At 46.1% G+C, this 20,092-nt stretch overlaps 1 protein-coding gene across 5 annotated transcripts in view; it reads left to right on the plus strand.

Moving 5' to 3' along the window:
* Positions 1-18,614, plus strand: part of CEND1 (cell cycle exit and neuronal differentiation 1) — a 32,802-nt gene extending 14,188 nt beyond the window's left edge. For 4 of the 5 annotated variants that reach the window (XM_069804334.1, XM_069804335.1, XM_069804332.1 and 1 more), the window contains one exon: positions 8,435-18,614. In XM_069804334.1, the coding sequence (XP_069660435.1) occupies positions 8,610-9,002 (393 nt within the window). In that variant the 5' untranslated portion in view covers positions 8,435-8,609 and the 3' untranslated portion in view covers positions 9,003-18,614. Of the gene's footprint in view, positions 1-6,013; positions 6,037-8,434 lie in introns of those variants that run through there. The other variant, XM_069804336.1, reaches the window with a different exon arrangement.
* Positions 18,615-20,092: the final 1,478 nt, after the last annotated feature.

Here is a 20,092-nt window from a genome sequence, read left to right on the forward strand (position 1 = left end):
GGCAGCAATTTGAAGCTGCTGCTCCTGCCTGTTAAAATACTTTCAGCATCTGACTCTCTCCATGTCAAGATTCAAAGGGCTTGTTTGAGAGGGAAATGTTTAATCCAGGGCCGGGGGGAGGGATGTGGGGAGTAGCAAACAACAGATTGGGAAAAGGATTCATAAATATCTCATCAGCGTGAAGTGGGTCAACAGTGGTTGCTGTAACTTGGTGCTGCTGTCTCCAAGGCTTGGCTTTGGGAGGGCTGGCAAACACAGCAGTCTCCCAGCACAGCCCGATCCTGGTGCACTGAGGCTGTTTAAAGGCACCTACCACAAGCAACTCCTGCTTGCATTGTGTTTTATCACATTTACTGTGCGTTGCGTCAGGGGTGGGGGGGGCCAAAATAGACTGTAAGGGAGCTAAAATCCTCCTTGGGGAGCTGCCCACAGCAGCTGAACGAACACAAGCTCCTTATGTAAAGCTGTTTTAATATTTATGGTAATACTGAGAGGCACTGCATTACCTCATCTGTCTTCACAGCACTTCTTGGAGATGGGGGGGGGGGGAAGGCTTAGTCAGACTACTCTGCCGTCACTTACCTTAGGTGCTTGCCTGGCATCTCACTGCCTTTAACGTGTTTATTCCCCCAGCAGCTCAGAAAGGGGGAGAACTGCTATTTGTCCCCATTGGAAATGGGGAGTTGAAGTACTGGGAAACAAAATACACTGCTCAGTTGCAGAAGGAGGCTGGGTTGGGGCAGGGGACTGAACACAAATCTTTACAGCCCTGACGGATCACTCGCCATACGGCAGAGGAAACAGGCACAGACCCCTGAGGACACTTTCCAAAGGACACTGTCTGGTCCTCCAAGCTGCATTACTTAGGGGTTAGACAAGAAGGTCAAGAGCCTAAGCATTGACCCCCTTGGAGCCATCAGCAGCTCCCCACTTCGGGGGGGGGGGGGGGGGGGGCGGAATTAGGCTTTGCCTACCATTGATCTCTTTTCACTAACACCACATGCAAGCCCTCTCCAGCATGAATAGCCTGACCAGCTGTAATGACCACTGTTGGCCGGCACCCGTGGGATGGGCAGAGTGCAGGGGAAGGATCTCCCTCTGCTGTGCCAGAGAAAAACAGTTCAGCCACCTTTGGCACAGACCGGTATTTCTTTATGGAGAGCAAAGGTCTATTTGTTGTGTGCACAAGTTAATGAGCAAGGTGGAAAATGAGGCCTCGTCGTTTCCCACTGAGCACAGCTGCTGCATGAGCTCAGCCTCCCACAAATCAGTCGCTGTTTATTCCTTCCCTATGCTGCACCAGCCATCCGGCTTGGTTGCAGGCTAAGGATGAGCTGTCTGCCTGGAAGAGGTGAATGGGATCCTAGGATCTCAGGCAAGGTGTTTCCAGAAGAGATAGGGGGATGTTCAATCTAAACTGTTGGGTCTGAGTCTGGCCAGGCACTTGAGGAGTTCAGCCTGCAGCAGGGGCAAGGCTGCAGGAGCAACTGCAGAAATGGAAGAGCGCATCTGAGGAGATCAGACTGGTGAAACTGGGCTTCTGTGGCCAAATGAAAGGAAGGCAGAGACAGAAGATACCGAACAGCTTGGGTGAACAGATACTAAAAGGAAGCAGAGCTACATAAATGAAAAGACATGACTGACTGATGATTCTCCTTGGGTTTCCAGAAGTGGTGGGATGCCCTGGTGACTGATACAAACTCTTTGATGGGCAGATATCCTCAAAGGACAGTGGAGGTGCTCCGTTTGAGCCACTGACTTTTTTTTTTTTTTTTTTTTAAGGTGAATACCATAGGGGAAAAGTAGGGCTAGCCTGGCTGTGAGTCAGCAAGTTGATTCTCATTTCCACCCTAAAATAACTCAGAAGTGTGATTCCAGCCCTGCCTTCAGCTAGCAGCTGTGGAGGGACAAATCCTGATTTTTTTTTAATTTTTTTTTTTTAGATGGGTTTTGATGGTTTCTTACATGATGTTCAGTTCAGCTAGCCAGCACTTGCACTCCCTCCTGCAGTCTGCTCATTTCAGCCCATGCTCACAGTCCCTCCTTTTCTTAACTCTCTTCCAAGCCACTTTGGTGCATGGAGAGATTTGCTAATCTTTGGGAGAAGAAAAGGAGGTGAGAATGGTCTTAAGCCTCAGGATCTTAGGAGGGACACCCCAAACCCTATGCCTCTGAAATTATCACTTCTCCAGGGCAATGTGCTTGATTGCAGCCTATTTCTTCTTTTGCCATAAAATGACAAGTGGCAATGAACTGGCATTGCCCTCATGGGTGGCCAGTAACCTCAGACCTCTTTGGAGAAGCCTAAATCTGTCAGAACAAGCTACCTTTTACTTGGCACTTTCCTGAGCACATCATGAACTCACCTTAGCCATGTGCTCCAGCTGATTTTCCTCTGACCGCTTCAGTTAAGACTTCTCTGGTGATGGTAATACTCCATATGACCATGCTGTCTTGCATCTGAGGGTCTCGCACTGGCGAGTTCAGCCCCCTGTATCATATTGATTTCCACTCAAGGGGAGAGTTTGTGACATGCAAAGGTTATGTAGGAAGCCTGTGGCAGCACTCGATACCCCCAGTAACACCCCCAATTTCTAAAAGCCTGGCACTTCAGCTCATAGCTGGCTTACCTTTTGTAGTCAGAACACTACTTTTTTGTTTTTTCTTTTTCCCTTTTTCAGGAAGTTATTGTTTTCAGGTGCTTCTCTGAAGTGGCCAAATTCTAATTTTCTGTGTGTGTGCACAGACTGCCACAGGAACAAAATCTGCAGACTTAAGTCTAAAATTACCTGCTCTTCACCAGCTGGTGCCAGCGCCTGAATCTGTGATGGTAATTCAATCCTGTGAGCCAGTTTTGGCAGGTGCAAATTGCACTCACCAAAGGGAAGCTGTCTGAGAAGAGGGCCATTTTCTGTCCCTTAGAAAGCTAGTTTGGTCTTAAATGGCCAAATGCAAGTGTGCCAGCTGAGACAGAACCTGCTGAAGGGACCTGAAATTAATTGGTATTCAGCGTACGTTCTTCCTCCATGACACTGAAAACCTTTCACTGTGGTGGTGTAAGAGCAATTGACTGAAGAATATGAGGATGACTGTGTTGGGTGTTGTGTTCTCAGGTTCAAAGTCCTCCCTTAGCTTCAGGAAGGAGGGGCCTGGTCCTGAGAGGCACAAGCCATCTCCTCCAGCACCGCTGAGTGCTTTCAACTCTCACTGACTTCCAGCTATGTCCTTTCAAAGGGAATTGAGAGCAGGCTTTGTTGTGTACCTTGTCTCCTTGCAGATGACCTCTGTCCCCAGCCCATGGGAATTAAGCAGACTGCTACCATGCCTGGCTCAAGCAGTGTGGAGTTGTGGGATGGTCTTTGCCATGGTTCAGCTGCTTCAGTCTAAAGGGTTTGGGGGCTGATAGTGGAGTTGAGGCAGGAAGAAGCATTAATGCTTGCCTAGTAATAGGGACCCATTTAATTCTTTGCCCAAAAGCCAACACAGGCCATGCTACTGAAGTGAATGGGGCTTTGGTACTTATAACTCGCCTTTTTGCCCCCAAAAGGAAAACCTTCATGCCTTTTTTCCAGATGGGTGGGAATGACAAAGAAGTGAAGGGGAGATTAGGGGGTAAGGAAGATGATTTGAGGATATACAAGGTCTTTTCTGCCATCTCTGGCTCTTTCTGCATGGCATTGCTGTAGGTCAGAGATGGTCAGTAGCTATTCTGGAGACTGCTGTTTTCAGCTGGAGGACACCTGGAGCATGTGGATGGACCTTTGTTGCAAGTATAAATTCAGGTACATAACCCCGCTGTGTTGGCTGAATTCTTTCTTGCTATCAGTGTGGCAGCTGAGGACCCAATGGAAATGGTCTGCTTTTCATGAAGGAGGGAAAAACCCTACATATGAGCCCCGTGCTCAGCACTGCTGTGACCCTACACACATCTGTGGGGGTGCAGCTTCTCACTGCACCCCAGACCCCAAAACGCTGTAGCAGCTGCTCAGTCTTGCAAAGCTGCTGGCTTTTCCTTCCAACTTGAAACAGTGGGGGGAAGATTATAGGGCTGGGGGATGGGGCTGGTCTCTGCAGAAGGAAGAGGACCTTCTAACAGTGATATGTTACGATAAAGCAATGACTCATCTGCTCCATTCAGCACAGGATTGATGCGGCTTTCATCTGCGCACACAGGAGACAGATGAATAGATGTATTTGCTAATTTGCTGGGGGGGTGAGGCAGAAAAGGTGCCCTTCAGGGAGCCAGGGAAAGCTGTTCCTTATGTCTGCCCCGTTGCTTTGGCTGGGGCCAGCTTGTTGCACTGGTGAGTCTGTACTGACCTTGAGAGCTGCAACAACCAGAAGCATCCCAGGAGGGCTGTGGTGCTTGTGTGCCGTTTTTTGCAGCAGCAGGGATTCGGAGGGCTTTTCTTTTCCTTTTTCTCTTTGATCACTGGTTTAATGATCTCTGCTCCCTCTTCCCAGCCTGGGAGAGAGCTGGTTAGCTGTTGGCAAGTGAAAACCTCCCTGAAAAGGCACAGATTGTTAAACAAAGAAAATAGCATGGGGGCGAAGGAGGGAGGGAAGGAAGCCTCTTTCTCGAAAAACCTTATTCTCAAGTGCTGCTGTCTGTGTGGGAGGCAGAGAGGGAGCTGGAAGGGGGAGGAATGGGTAGACAGGCAGAGACAGCAACTGAGGAGGAAAGAGAAGGGAGGAATAAATAGATGTGAGGACCTATAAAGAAGAAAGCAAAGGTGGAGAAACAGGCCATTAGAAAAAAAACTTTGTGTGATGGAATGAGGGAAGAGGAGGAGACAAAGGGCTGGGGAAAAAACCATCACATCTCTATGTGCAGGCTTAGTTTTTGAAAATGAGGAAAGCATCTTTCTTTGCAGTCTGTGGGACACAGAAGTGCTTAAAGATGAGCACATGCTCATGCCCTTGAAAGCACAGGACTGGAAAGGGGAAGGAGAGCAAAAGGAAAGAGGGGATGATACCCAAGGTAGGGAGTCTGACTGGGACGTAGCTAATATCATACAGAAGAGGGTTAAGTACTATGATGGAAGAGGATGCTGCTAAGAGTACCTTGGGTCAAGAGGAGGAGGAAGAGGGCAGCACAGATGGCTGCAAGCCAGCATGATGCAAACCCAGCCAGTGGCTCTGGTAGCTGTGCTGCAGCTGTTGGGGGCAGAAAGGGTGCTTGAGCTTCTCGGATGCAGTGTTTGACAGCATCAGCTCAACCAAGCCAAAGGGCCTGGAGAGATGCTGGGCAATTCTGTGGCTGGTTCCAGTGATGGAAAGCCACTGGCAGAAAGCCCTTTCACGTGGATGCTTAAGAACTGCTGATACTGATTTTTGGTTTAGCTTGGTTTCTACATCTTTTAAAACCTTTTCTAATCTGCATGGGGGGCTTGCATTGCTTTTAGTGGAAACACACTTAGAAATCAAGAAATTCTTTAATGAGCTGTTTGTAGCAGTGCAGGGCATGGATGTGGGACAAGGCTCCATGGCACAGTGTAGGCTCTGAGCAAAAACAGCTTTCCTGCTTCCAGGAATCTGGAAACCAGATCTGATCAATGAGGGGTGTGGATAATCTGTGAGGTACTTGAGCTGCACAGAGTCCCCATTTCTCAGCAAAGGGGCCAGTTTGCCCCCTCTGTGATTTACCCCTACCATCTCCGTAGGCTGCACATAGCTTTCCTAGAGAAAGCAGCAGCAGTTTAATGCTTGGTTCATACAGTAAAACTGCACAAATACTAGAGAGTGTGTGAGTAGCCCAGCTAATTGATATCAAAGTGACTAAGCAGGTAATTTAATATTTATGACATGATGAATCTGACTCTTCCTGCTTTAACCTCTAAGCCTGTTTCAGTCTTGGGCTCCACTTACTATTTCTTTGTCGTCATTGCGCCAGATGTAAAATGAGGATAAATTGCTCCCAAGCCAGAAGAGCAGAGTCCTGTGAGTGACTGTGTGCAGCCTCCACCCTGGATCTACATAAGATTTCTACTGAGCAGAGCAGTATGAATATTCTTTGGAGGCAGTAGGAAGGAAAAGGTGAGGCAGGTGGTATCTACAGAAATATTACAAAATGAACAAGGAGAGGAAAATATTCTTGCACTAGGCCAGGACCTTATGTTTATCTACCAAGTCCCAAGCCACAGAGAAGGTCTGAAGCTTGGTGAGTATCTGGGACTGTTTGGTACTAGATGCCCGAGTGTATGATACATCTTCAGTGAAGCATGAGGGGACAGTGCTGGTGTTTTGGGTTTCCAGAATGGTTTAATATCACAAACTCAGAAATGTAAGTATTGTTTAGCTGCAGTCAAAGAGAGTATGCTTTTTTTACACCCAAAGTAGTTCTGTCCCACACAGAGCTGCTAGGGAAATTTGATTGCTGTTTTTTAAACAAGTGAAGGGCTGGTTTGATTTTTTTTTTCTTCTTTTTTTTTTTTTTTTTTATCTCCATGGGAAGAGCTTGGAGTTAGGCTGAATTGAAAATCTAAGGGAAGATTAGCAACTATCCTGCTTAACACTGGCTATGAAACCCTGGGGGCAGATTATCTGCCTCTCACCTTTCAATGTTTTATTTCAAAACTGGCCAACTTGGATCATCTTTTGGAGACTTCAGGCTCCATCTCAGCAAATACTACCCAGCTAAAATTTATCCTCTCTAAGGGAGGTGTGTAAGGTAGGTCCTGTGAAAAGCCTTCTGGAAGTGCCTGTTCCATCTCCATGCTAGAGGAAGAGCTGAGACTATTCTCCTAGGATAACTGCCAACCTTTCAGACAGCCTTTTCAGTATATGGCATATCACGGTCACCATGCCTGGTGAGCATAGCATGAGAGCTATGGACTTCCATGATTTTGGTGCTGCAGTTCCCTCAGTCAACTCCAGTTGACTGGCATTGGAGAAGATGGTGGCCATCAAACAATGGCTTACAAGGGAGAGCAGGAGCAGGGGGAGTTTCTGTCTTATACCAAGCTGTAATATGTTGGCCAGCTTTGCTCTGGACCCAAACCTGGCATTTCTGTGAGTAGGTTTCCTCCAGGCCAGTGTTTCCTCCTAGATGGAGGTTAAACCACCACATTTGTTAGCCTGTTTCCCAGAAGAGTCAGCAGCACAGACCATTGCTGCAACCCTGGGACATTCTTCTTGTCTGTCATTAAAGGAGTGATCTGCACTCTGAGCCACTTTGGAAGAAACATGTATCTGTAGAGGTTTTTGAGGAGCCTCTTTATTTCTAAATCCAGACAGCTAATAAGCTCATATTTCACTTAGCAGGCAGAAAGCTCTCGGCAGGCTCCTGGCAGTGCTGAAGGTCAGCAGGGAGGTAATAAAGCAGGCGACTCGGATCTGACTGCTGCCTCCTGTTTACTCATTATTTCCCAAGCTCAAAGTTGACATGGTGCTGCGCCATCGGAGGCCTGATGGCAAGCTGCCCAGCAGCTGTCTCCTCTCCTCCCATTGTGCAGAGGTGTAGCCGTGGGAGCCCCATCTCCCGGCTCACCCTGCCTAGATTGCTGCCTAGCGAGGCTTGCTGGGGTGATGGTTTTGTTGTGGTTTTATACCCATTTGAAGCCCACTTTGTCTATTTGCTGAATTCTCTGGGTGTGGCTCTGCTGTTCGCTGCTTTCATCAATTCCCTGGGGAAAATGGCTCCAGCTAATCACCTGCAGTACATCTGACGTCCTGCTCAACTCTGTAGGCAAGCCCAGCTAATGCACTGCAAAGAGGAGACAGGAGCGAGATCTCTCAATCACTGTGAGATCCAGCTGTACAGTAAATTCATGCAGTTGCACTGGGGTCAATACATTGGTTCGCACCAGCTGAGGATTTCGTGCTTGCCTTATTTTGCTGTAGCTCCACCAGAAATGCTGACAGCAATAATCCTTGTAGCTGTGATACCTGTGATAACTGAGGAACTAATCCTGTTTTTTCTGCAGTACCTGTCTGGATGGGGAGTATCACACAAGACCACATATTAACCACTTCCTAAACTTAACTTGGGATAATGCTGAAAAAACATGGGTGGAGAGCGAGATACAAGCAGGGAGGAGCTATTGATCTGCTTTCCCATTGATCAAAATGTTCTCTCCTTACCCAGGAGGAAAGGAGCTGTGGTGAGCAAACGAAAAGTAATATTTATTTGCTTGGACATGAGTATATCTTGTCACTGACAAATGGCTTCACATACATGGCCAGGATGGACTTGTCTTCATTACACGCGGAGCCTAGATGTGGCAGCCATAGATGATAGTCAGTCTGACTTGTTTGATGTTTTTGCAGGTACAGGCACTGTAGTAGATGCTTTGAATACAACTCACAGTTTCTAAAGAGCGAGCCAACAGTTTTCCAGTTTTGTCTTCTGTCCTCCTCTGTTGCTTCCAGGTAGAATGGGACTGGCTTGCTCTGTCCTTTCACTGACCTCTCATTGCTCTGCTTCCTCTTCCAGGTGCTGTGTCATGTCCAGATAGGACACCACCAGTGTGAGAATCATCCCAAGACAACTGCTCCAAGGGGTTGAGCTCAGGTGACTCCTCTGCTTTCTCCAGCAGCTGGGCAAAGGAGAAGAGCTGGGATAGCCCCACACGCGTGGCGTCCGGTCGCTACCCGCAGCACTCGTAGGGATGGATTCCAAAGGCAACGTCCGAAGTGCAAACAAACCTGATGCCAAGGCCCCCAGCTCTGGAAAGCCAGAAAAGCCCAACCCTGGGCCTGCCACAAATGCAGACAAGAAGGAGATCCCCAAAGAGCAGCCTGCTCCTGCCACTGCCACCAAGAAGGCAGGTGGTGATGCTGCCGTCGTGAACAACCACAGCAACCTGAAACCCAGCCCCGCCGCCACGGAGACACAAGAGGCCACCGGCCAGTCCCCTGACTCTGACCACAAGGGAAACAGCTCCGAGGAGTCACCAGGCAGCATCTTCGACAACATGAAGCCCTTGATCATCGTTGGAGGAGTGGCAGTGGCTGCGCTTGCTGTGATTGTGGGAGTGGCGTTCCTAGCCCGGAAAAAATGAAGACCGGGATAGGGTGGGGATGAGAAACCCAACCCAGCTGTACAGCTCCTTTTGAGACAAATGCATGCAGAAAAATTCTATACATATCTATATATATATAAAGTGAGCTAGATAGGTCAACAACAAACACCAACTGCAACTCCAAAGTCTTGTTCAAGACAACTGTGCCAGTTTGACCCAGTGTGGGTAACTCCATGCACTCAGTGTGTTCTTTCATGTAATATATCTTGGCTTATACCACTGTGTATAGATTACTGCTTCTCCTGATCAGTGTAAATGACGGTGTCCCCTCCCCTCCCCTGCTGTCCTCCCTGGGCGACACCCCCACCTCTCTTGCAGTCCCCTGTTTTCAAGTCCAAAGTGTTCTGCATCCCATCCAGAGTCCCTGCTTTGTGTTTTGGTTTCTGCTTGGTTTATTTTTAAGTTGGGTTGTGGTAAAGAAGATGTAAAGGGAGATGGAGCCTAGTGCTAAGACCCAGTTTGCCTGTCACTGTGTGTTGGGCTGGTGTTTATCTAGCACCCCTGGGGCAGGGGAAGCACTGGGCAATTGCAGGCAAAAGGCAGCTCCTTGACCCAAACAGCAAAGAGTGATCTCTAATAGGTGTCTTGTGTACCTGCTGCTCATCAACCCACTTTTAAGAACCCAACTCGAAAGCGCCCCAGAGAAAACAGGTTGGCTGCAGGCGGAGGCTGAGACTGCAGCATGGTAGAGCTGAGTATGCAACTTGGGACGTCGCATCAAGTCATTTCTCTGGCTGAGCTGCCAGCGAGGGAGTGAGCGGAGGGGCTGTACTGTGAGCAACAGTGCAGTTAGCGCATGGAGATACCTGGCGAAGTCCCATGCCAACCTTGGGCAGGCAGCAGCTGCCATCTGCTTGGTTTCTTGCATGTTGGCAGGCAGCCTTCAGGATCCCATGGCTCATCAAGGTCATATGGGCAGCGTTTGGGGATAGAGAGACTTTGTTTTGGATCTAGTATTTCCTAAAGTTAGGCTGGGCTTTGCAGGATTCTATGGCCTCAGTCCAAACTCTCTCGAGGTCAGCTGGACTCTTTCTGTTCATTTCTTTGGGCTTTGGATCAGGCCTTTCACCTGATTTTTTTCCCCACTGAAGGCTATGGTTTTTCAGTACGTGAGAAAGTAGAAAAAAGGGAGACATCAGCTGGTTTTAGGGGCAGAGAGGACCTGGGACCCCATGAGAATAACACTGACCTGCTTTATACCAGGGAAATCCTGTTCAAGGGCACTGGAAGTCCGTCTGTCCTAGGGGGATTTGTTACCTCTCTCCTATGACGGTAGCAGGGATTTGTGACTCCTTCACACTTTGGAATTGGAAACAAATTCCCAGCCCTCAGGAACAGCCTGGTTTCGTTGGTGAGTACCTTGGCTTTAAAGCCAGACCTTGTGAGGGGGAGAAGGAAGGTAGGCAACAAGAGATGGTGTTTAGTGCATTGGCTGATGCCCTTCCCCTAACACCAAGGGGTGGGCAGATCTTATTCTGAAAGTTTCCATTAGATTACTCTTGTCTACTGCCCTGCTGCAAAAGAGTCTTACAAAAAAGACCTTGCATTTTGTTTTTGAATTAGGTTAGAGCTTAGACGGGGTCAGAACTGCAGAGCTTGGAGCTCAGCTGCAGCCAATGGGCAGGGGTTTTGAGCGATGATTAGCAAGAGATTGTGACAAAGTGGAGTGAGTTCAGTTAAGAGCCTTAGTCATACATCTTTAACTAACCTGGATGTATAAATTCAGTGGGTACAGGGCCAGAGAAAGGTGTACATTCCTCAGGCACTGTCTTTGCAGTATCTGCTTCTGGCAAGATTACTGCATAAGATGGTGCGTGTGTATAACCTGATCTGGCAATTCTTCTCTTGGCTCATGTCTGTCTTATTTACCTCTAAATTTGGTCTGCTGAATGCATGTGGCTTCCCCAAAGAAAAGGTCTTTTGATGCAGCCTGGCCATTCCTATGGTGAGCTTTGTCATCCTCTTTTCCCCAAGCCTCATAAAGTATTCCCAAAGGTGCACAGCCTTTGGGAGTATCAGATGCTGTCTTCTGATGAACAACAGGCTGCATGCAGCTGAAGTTTAATGTCTACCTCTAACTTTACCAGTACAGAGACAGGGGGTGGGCATGCTGGGTTCACAGTGGTTTTTGGCACGAGTGCTACAGCCCCATGTGAAATCCTGGTAGCTTAAAGCACTCTTTGCATATATTGTGGATGTGTCTCCTAGTAGCAGTATGCCACTTGCAGCCTGGAGAATTTATTTGGTTTGAAGCAGAAGGGGGCATGGTGGGGTGTTTCTGTAATACCTCTCTTGTCTAGAGGACTGATTTCCCCTCATCCTGTTTTGCAAATGTTCAGAGGTTATTTGGGGGGGGGGGGGGGGGGGGGGGCAAACAATAGAAAAGGAATAGGAAAAGTATTTGGAAAGCAGAGATGTGAGAGAGAATACAGCTCAGAAGCAGTCCCAGCACAGCTCCCTTGCAGCGACTGTGGCAGGGCTTTGCAAGAGGATGTGGTGAGGCTGCTGCATCTACACTAAGAATCTGGGAGTGCTGCAAAGCCCCCAGACCCTGACAGTGCCCTGGGCATATCCTTTTGCCACAGTGGGGAGAGATCCCATTGCATACCAGCTCCTCCTGCTCCTGCTTGCACCCTGAACTGTGCATTCTGGTTCCCTACAAGAGAAATCTGGGTGCATAAGCCAGAAGCAAACTGCAGCGCAGTCCTGCCAGGAACCTGATGTCCATGACTGGGAGACCTGTGCCCACTGGGTACAGAGTAACGTATCCAAAGTACTAGGATTTGGATGTGGGGATGGCTATTGCTGGGCTCCTCTTCCCTCAGATCTCTGAAGCACAAAGCTCTTGACTGTAGAGAAATTTTGCTTACATTGCTCATGAGGAAGGGAAGTTGGTCACTCCTGCTCTGATTCATGTTTTGGCAAAGTAGGGTGATGATTTTCAGACATTGACTTTGGTTTTCAAGTGGGAGGACTGTCTTCAAGAGATGCTTCTACCTGTCTTGTCTGTTCCCTCCCTCTCAGCCCTGGCATATGATTATTTTTTTTTTTTTTAGCAGTGTGTGACAACATTACAGATACAGTGTCTATCTATTCTGCCCTGACCAGGACAGATAGATACAGGGGGAGGAAAAAGAAACACCTGCTTCATTTGAATCTCCTATTTTACTTTCTAAAGTGTTTTTATTTCTGTGACTTAACCTTTGTCAACAGAAGAGGGGAAAAACAGTTCTCACTCAACATGGGCCTTAACCATTTCTGTCCCCCTTCAACCTGCCCTGCCCTTAGAGCACTCAGATCCAAGGCCAGTAATTTCATCCAGAAACACACCACAGAGGTGGTGATGGGACTGCAGCTCATCATCTGGTATGTAACGACATGCGAACCCTCCCTAGGCAGTGAACATGCTATGTCCTGTTCATAAGGGATTTTCTACTTACTGTGATCACTTAACATTGCCATCTGCTGTCCAGATTCACTACCTGTATCCCACCTCTTTGGCAGTTTGGTTTGGAAAACAGCTGTGTGTGTGTGTATGTATATACACCACCCTGCCTTGAAGAATATTCTGCATATGTATGTATACATACATATATGTTTATATTACTGCAGTCTGGGGAGGGAAAAAACAAGCCAACCTGGAGATGACCCTTCATTTGTTCCCCTGCATTCACACAAAGTGTCCGTGGTGTCTTTTTTGTGCCATTTGCATCATGCCATGCAGCACCTGAATTCCTTTTCGGTCCTCGTTTCTTCTCAGTGCAAAGAATGTATGGCTAGTGAACTGCTGAATGTACGATGTGCCCGTTTGTTCTAGAAGCTCAAAATTACTGTTCCCCTCCCTGGATAGTCGTGTGGGCTTGCTTTAAAATAAGGCACTTTTAAACTATACTGGACTGTGTTGTAGCGCTTTTCAAAGTGTGGGTCTAGTGTTGATTTGAGTCAGGTAGACCAAGCATAGATGCCATACAAGCTCCAAAGCACGCAGCTGGGGCAACGCACTTCAGTCCTGACTTGCAAATGACATCCTCTTAGCAAACACCTCCTATTCTGCCTTAATGTGCCAGGCTGTGCAGTGGTTTCATTATGAGAAGAAAAAAAAAAAAAAAAAAAAAGTCCAGCGAGAACTAGGCTGAGAAGAGCAAATTCACCTCTTTCAATTGAAGCGAGATTGAAACCAAATTTGTCAAAGGAGAAGGCTTAAATGACTGAACTCGCTGTGCTAAATAAATAGTTGTCTTTTCTTGTACTGAGCACATGCCGTTATTTGCTTGATGTTATTCTTTGTGTGGTGTTTGTGATATGAAGTCCTTCTAGTGATATCTCCATGGGGAGAATGAACTAATGCTTAAAACTAATCAGATTCTGTGCTTGGGATTTGAAGAGATCTAGATTGCTAGTTTACTCTTTTGATAAGGTCTACAACTTATAAATTTGCAAAACTGACTTCAGACATGGTAGCTTATCACTAAAACTATAGATTCAATTACTACACCTGATCTCAGTCTATTTTTAAGGAGCCATAAGTTTTAGTTGAATATAAAGATGTCATTATGCTCTCTTGGACAACTTGGTAGAAGGTTTTTGAAGCTTCTAGCTTTAAGAAAGATGAAATGGATTACACTTCTGCTTCTTCTTTCTACTGATTTAATACGCTATGGATAAGTCCCTTTATTCCTAAGAGTTCTGCAGTAGGATGCAAACAAATCTGGAAGCCAAAGAATAATGCAGCAGCATTTTCAGGAGGGTAAGAATGCATTCTTGCAGGTGCTGTTCACTTCTCGGGCTTATACTTAAAGCGCTTGAACAGTCGCGTGCCCTGAAGCACTTCTTAGTTCCCTTAGGTTGTGTGATAAATTAAAAATCGGTTTATGTCTCTGCTGAATCAAAGTTTAGGGGTTGATCCATAGGCTACTGAAAACAAGGGAGATTTTTCCATTGGCTGTACCATGCTCTGCTCAGGCCTTTGAGATCTTATTGGCACCAGGAATACGATTGCAGGTCATCATAAAATGTAAAATCATTTCAATGGCATGTTTTTTTAAAACTGACATAAACATTCCTTAGCCCTTCTGCTGGGTATAACGGAAGTCTCTGGTATTAACTGAGGCAGCCATGCTCACAACCGTGCTTATAGCTACATCAGTATTTACATATGAACAACAACAGTGTAACTAAAAAAACTAGAGTTGGTGAGATGACTTCTGCCTTAAAAATTCCCTTCCTTTTCTGGAAATGCCAGTGCGGTTTAGAAATCGGCTTCCTTCTAACTGTTCTTAGAATTGGTTGAAACTAACAGTCCTGAAGATTTGAGAGAAAAAACTGTACTTCAAGAAACAAACCAAAAAAGGAAGGCAATGAAAAAATGTATTTGAAATGTGAAATTCTTGTAATTTCAATCAGCTCTACAGAAAGCTTCAGGTCAGTGATTCTGAGAGGGTACAAGAAACAATACAGAGAAATGCAGAGAGAAAAAGCATGATTTCATTATCTTAACAGTTTTGGTAAAGACACGTTACTTTTTATACCTTATCTAATTCTGGTTTTTTTGTTTGTTTTTTTTTTTTCTTGGACAAAAGCAAAAATGACCAACTCTGCCATGAAAATTAACTTTTGCTAACTGACTTTTCCAAATTAATTTTTGCTGGCTCTGTTCAATGTTAAAGGGTTAGTGAAGCGAGAAGACGACCTCAAGTTTTCTACAACCAACTTTGTGTGATTAAGGGAAATGGCAAGTTTACAATTTCAGCACTTTGAAAGGCTGTGTTCTCTTTTTGCATGCTTTGCTATGAAAAGGACTGAAAATCCAACATACTTGCACTTCGGTCCTCTTAGTCTGTGACTTCATGCTAGGGCAGGGATGCTGGTTCCCTTCTCAAGCCATGTAGCATCTTACTGTGGTCTCATTCCCTTCACCACAGAGACAGGAGAAATCTCCCAAGCCACGAGGAGCTGTCTTCCGTAGGGGTAAGCAACTGCATCACATAGTCTTTTTCATAAACTGACTGCAGCTTTGCTTTACAGGTTGGGCACCTCCCTTCATGAAGAGAATTGGCTTTGACCTGGATAATAAAAATTCTATATCTAAGTTAGTTAAATTTTCAGCGCAGGAGGCTGGAATCAGGATGTTTCCTGTTATTTACACCAGAGGTATTTGGTCCTTTACTCTTTCCGGGAGAAATCAGCTCATGCTGAAGATCTGACCTGGGCTGCCTCCACATTTTAGGTGTTATGAGTGGCACTCGATTGGCAACTCCACCGTCGAAAGCAATGAAGCCTGCACAGCGATCTTCCGGGCCAAAGGATGGGGTACCACCCAGGTACTTCAGGATTTATGCTCTGAGGGTTACGAAGAAGCCAGGAGAGGGCGATGTGAGCAGCGTCTGCCTCGTACTGTGGATTAAATATTGCTGCTGTTTTCAGCCCATCATTGCTCTGTAAATGCTTCTCCTGCAGTGACTGGTTTTGGCCTATCGTTCTTTTTAAAACCTCTCCTGTCCTCATTCAATTGGAGATTAGTTCCCTCCTGAAGTTCATCTATTTGAAGTATTACTTAACCACTAACAAGAAGTTATTTTTTAAGTGGCATTAAGGGCAAAGACCACAGAATAAGATGTCCTAGCTGTCATGGTGAATATGTGGCAAAAATGAGAGGCTACTTAATCTAAAGGCAAACTAAAGGCAGCTATAAAGAAAGCTGATCTCTTTGAGCTAGATTATCTTGAATTCAGCAGCCCAGATGGCGATGCAAGGTGCTATTGAGGGTACTACAATGTAACTGAGACATCGACTTGGAACATGCCCCATGTGCCATTCAGCTGGACTTGGCTGGGTGTGTTCATCACCATTTTTCTTAGTCTTTTATTGCATCTTGCTGTGGTTAGCTCAGATCACATTACCTTGATTGACTGGCCCTGGGGAGTTTAATCTGTTGAGCAAAGGGGTTTTATGGTGGCTTTTTCCTCCTCTTTTTCAGATCATCAGTCCAGCCCTGTGACCCATTTTCTTTTTTAATGCCCAGATTCCTAGGCTATATGTTCATGCCAGATCTTCAACTGCTACACACTACATGGCTCTGTTGGTTTCTGGAGATCTGATTCATTGCTTGCACTTTACTGCTGCTTTGGCTACTGCACGCATTCCTGTTCCTTTTCATTACTTTCTTCTCGGGTAACTCTGCAGATGTGGCCTTTCCACAGCTAGGCAGAAACCCTGCCCTAAGGCAGAGGCAGATTTTGGGTAGCCCCACTCAAAAGATACAGCCAACGCTCAGCCACCGAGCACCTAAGGGCAATGCAGGGACTGTGTGGTACAGCAGGGAATGTATGAAGTTTTCATCTGCCCTGATCACTAAGGCTTGAGGGTCTAAGTCTGCAAGAGGCTGAGTGCTCTTGTCTGCCATGGGAGTTCAGCAGATGAGAAAACCACAGCCGGAAGGTCCCTTTCTTGTCCTTGCTCTTCCATGTCAGTAAGTCACTGCATGGCCACAAGCTCTGCTCAGGATTGAAGCCTGCCTGCCAGTCAGGTGTGAGGTATTCTGGATGCTCAAGAGATGATGACATGATGTGACCATACACTACACTTGGCTGAAGCTAGTGCTTCTGCAGTCCTCTGGTTACCGGGGCACCAAAAATACAAGCAGAGAAGAGAGGTTCTCAAGCAATCAAGAGCTGGCTCTCGGCTGAAGTCAATGACCTGCATTTCTGCTGGCCTTGAGGAATCAGCTCATGTGCCACGGGCATCCTGCAGCACTTGCTCTCCCTCATCCTCCATTAGCTGCAGGATTGAGGACACCAAAGACTGCAAGGATTCTTCCATTTGAATGGGCTGCTTGGGTGTTACCATTTGATACAGTAGTGCAAGACTGCTGGGCCTTGAAAATTCACATCTCATTCCACTAACCATGCTAATAAGCTGATACTCGAAGCCTGCAAGTCGTGTGACAGATTATAGCCGTTGGCTTTCCAAATGCAGGGGTTTGGCTCTACCCTGTGCTATAGTTCTGCTCACTGCTTTGGACAGTGTGTGCTCTGTTTGGATGCTCTGACATGTGGTACTTGGGGACTCATGTTCTCTGCTCTTTGATGCTATGCTCTTCAAATTAAATAGATTTTTTTTTTTTTTTTCCTGAAAAATGTAACTTGCCTTAAATAGGATTTGGACCAACGTGTTACTCCTGCTCCTGTTTCTCTTTCAGTTGCTCCCAGCTCAATTCACACACAATTCCATTATTTTTTTCATTTCTCATAATGCAAAGCCCCAGTGCAGCATACCAAGACTAAAGTTACAGGTTCTTTCTGTCTGTGCATGATGGTGCTACAGTACCAAAACTCCTGGCAGGAAGAGAGTAATCTTTAATCATCTTTGCAATGGTAAAGACCTGCATTGTATCCCTGGTTTTGCCACAGCAGCTTCAAGCAGTCAAGTTTCTGGGGCAATTTGATAAGAACAAGGGTGCCGTACAATTTTGTCATGTTAAAAAAACAAAACAAAACCAACAAACAAACCAACAAGTGAATAATTTGGCTTTACTAAGTTTTGAGCAGCCCTTCTTAAGCCTGGTGCCTTTTCCTGAGTCACTGGATAGGACCGTTTCAGTTGAAATCTTTAAAAGGTGCAATCTCAACTCCCCAGTGAAAACCAACTCTCTTCTAGTGGTAGGTGCAGGTTGTTTACAAATTTGTGGAGAAAATAAAATTGTAGAAAGGGAACTCGAAGGTCAGATTACAGGGGATTTTTTTTTTTCTTTAGGTTTGCTTGGATTCTGTTACTTTTCCAGGGACTGATCCAAAGCCCTCAGAAGTCAGATGGAAAGCTCAAAATGGTAGTGGGGAAATGCCTGCTGCTACCTTGGAAGCCACAGGCGTCTTTCCAGCGACATCAGTGGGTTTTGAGTCAGCCCCTGAACATGTTTTCCAAATGACAGTAATTTTCAGAGTGACACCTTGATTTCTTCCCTGTATAAACAGACCTGCTTGTCACTTACACATATTTACCTGTGTTCAACATACAGGTTTGGTTTTTTTGCTTTCAGAAACAATATGCTGCTAGACACGTTTCCTGGAGGGAAATGGACACCTACCTACACACAAAGCTATACAGCTAATTTATACCTTGTTGAATTTATAATCTTGTCTATGCTTCTATGGACACTTTGTATGGGCTGCAGCTCAAATCCTAAAATAGTCAAGAATTTTTCCTTTCCCATATAGTATTCTATTTACTTTGACTTAAAAAAAAAAAGCGTATAAATGCAATAATGCAGGTAGACTAGAAATACTAGATTGAAAATTAAAGTAGTTTAGCTTGTCCCATTGTGACTGACAGTGTTGTACAACACCCAACGCTGTACCCTAACATTTTCCAGGCTTTCTACGTAGCTGAATCTAGTATTAGCTTTGAAAACCCATTGTATGAGTGGTGGGTGGATGGGTTGGAAATGTGTGCTCTCTACACACTGTATGTTACTCACATCAGAAGCTGTATGGCCACTCCATATGCTGTGAAACTGTAAATGATTCCCAATACACCTGTAACTCTTACCAGGATTGTGAGAAATAAACTATATATAGAGATATATATACACACATAGATATATTGTATAATTCCTCATGTGAGCATCTTTGTGTATGTGGGGGTGTGAGTGAAAATGGTTGTTCTCCCTCTCACTCCTTATTTGTGACTGTTTCCTGCAGGTTCAATATTTGCTAGGATTAGCAATCCCGGTGAGAACTGTGAGAAAAGGCAGTCCCTGCCCCCAGTAAACTCCTGCCTGCCCAAGGAAAGCAGGCAAAGGAGGATTATTGTTATTCCCACATAGGGACTAAGGTGTAGAACAATTAAAGACTTATCCAGATCTCCAGAGGAAACCCTTTCTGATGATCCCCTGCCCTGCAGGCTGGTCTCCATTGTTTGCTGCACCATTGTTTGCTGTGACCTCTCCCCTGCCAAATTAGAGTGTGCTCTGGTTTGCTTGGTTCTGTTTTTAAGCTGGCCCGGGAGCATCCATCCTCACAAGTAAACCATCCCCTGAGCACCTGGCTGATGTGCATGGGGGTCCCTGCACATCAGTGTGAGCCAGGGATTCCCTCCAACCTGTCAGAGGGGAGGAGGGTTTTGGCAGTACACGTCACTGCAAATAGTTGCTGTCACATTACAGCAGCTCCAAACAGGGTCTCTGCAGAAGTCTGCAGGCTTTTGGAAATGAATCTCTTAAGAACTGGGAAGACAAATATTCTAAACTCCTTGGGGTCAGGAAAAAGGAGCAGCCTTTAGTTGTTTCAAAGGAGCTGAGGCTCTTCTTCAGTTCCTAGACTGAGGGAAACGCACTCTCTTCCAGCGAGAGCCTGGCCCATCTCTTCTTAACAGAATAGGGTGTGCAGCCGTGACTGGGAAAGCGGCAGGGGTGGTACGGCAGCAGGTGATGCTGCAACTTGGAAGGTTTCCCCAAAATTTGGAATCAGTGGAGGCACCTGCACAAACTGTCCTCCTTGGTCTGAGATGAAACAGTGCTGCTCGCTCGATAGAGAGGAGGGGGAATGGGCTGGGGAATCTTCCTCATGTCTCCTTCAAACAAAAAAAGTGTCTCGTTTCTCACTGCCAAGGAAGTCAGCAGCACAGACGCATCGGTGCAGTTGTGGTGCCAACTGAGAGAGCAAAGCTAGCATCAGCTCGGTGCTTTCAAACACTGGTTTGGTTGTCTTCCACCCATCCATTCTGTGTTTCGTCTACTTCTTTGCCTCCACATATTTATAGAAATTTAAAAAGTATGAAAAGCAGAGGCTATGTTTACAATTATCTTAAACTATGCATTGCTTTTCCCTGCTCCCTTCTACTCCAGCCATCCTTTAGGCACAGAAACTGACACAGTGCCAAATCAGTGTTTTAAGTGAGAAACGCAGCAGTTATGTTTTACCAGAACAGATTTGAAGAGGAAGCACTCAGCTGACTTAACATAACAGTAATGTCCAGGTTCTATCAAAAAGCACAGTCTGCATGAAGTAGCAATTTATATTGTCCTCGTGATCTTGTCACAGCACTAGCTACTACTCATGTTTGTTAATCTCCCC

The sequence above is a fragment of the Haliaeetus albicilla genome, chromosome 16 (genome assembly GCF_947461875.1).
Source record: "Haliaeetus albicilla chromosome 16, bHalAlb1.1, whole genome shotgun sequence".
NCBI lineage: Eukaryota > Metazoa > Chordata > Aves > Accipitriformes > Accipitridae > Haliaeetus > Haliaeetus albicilla.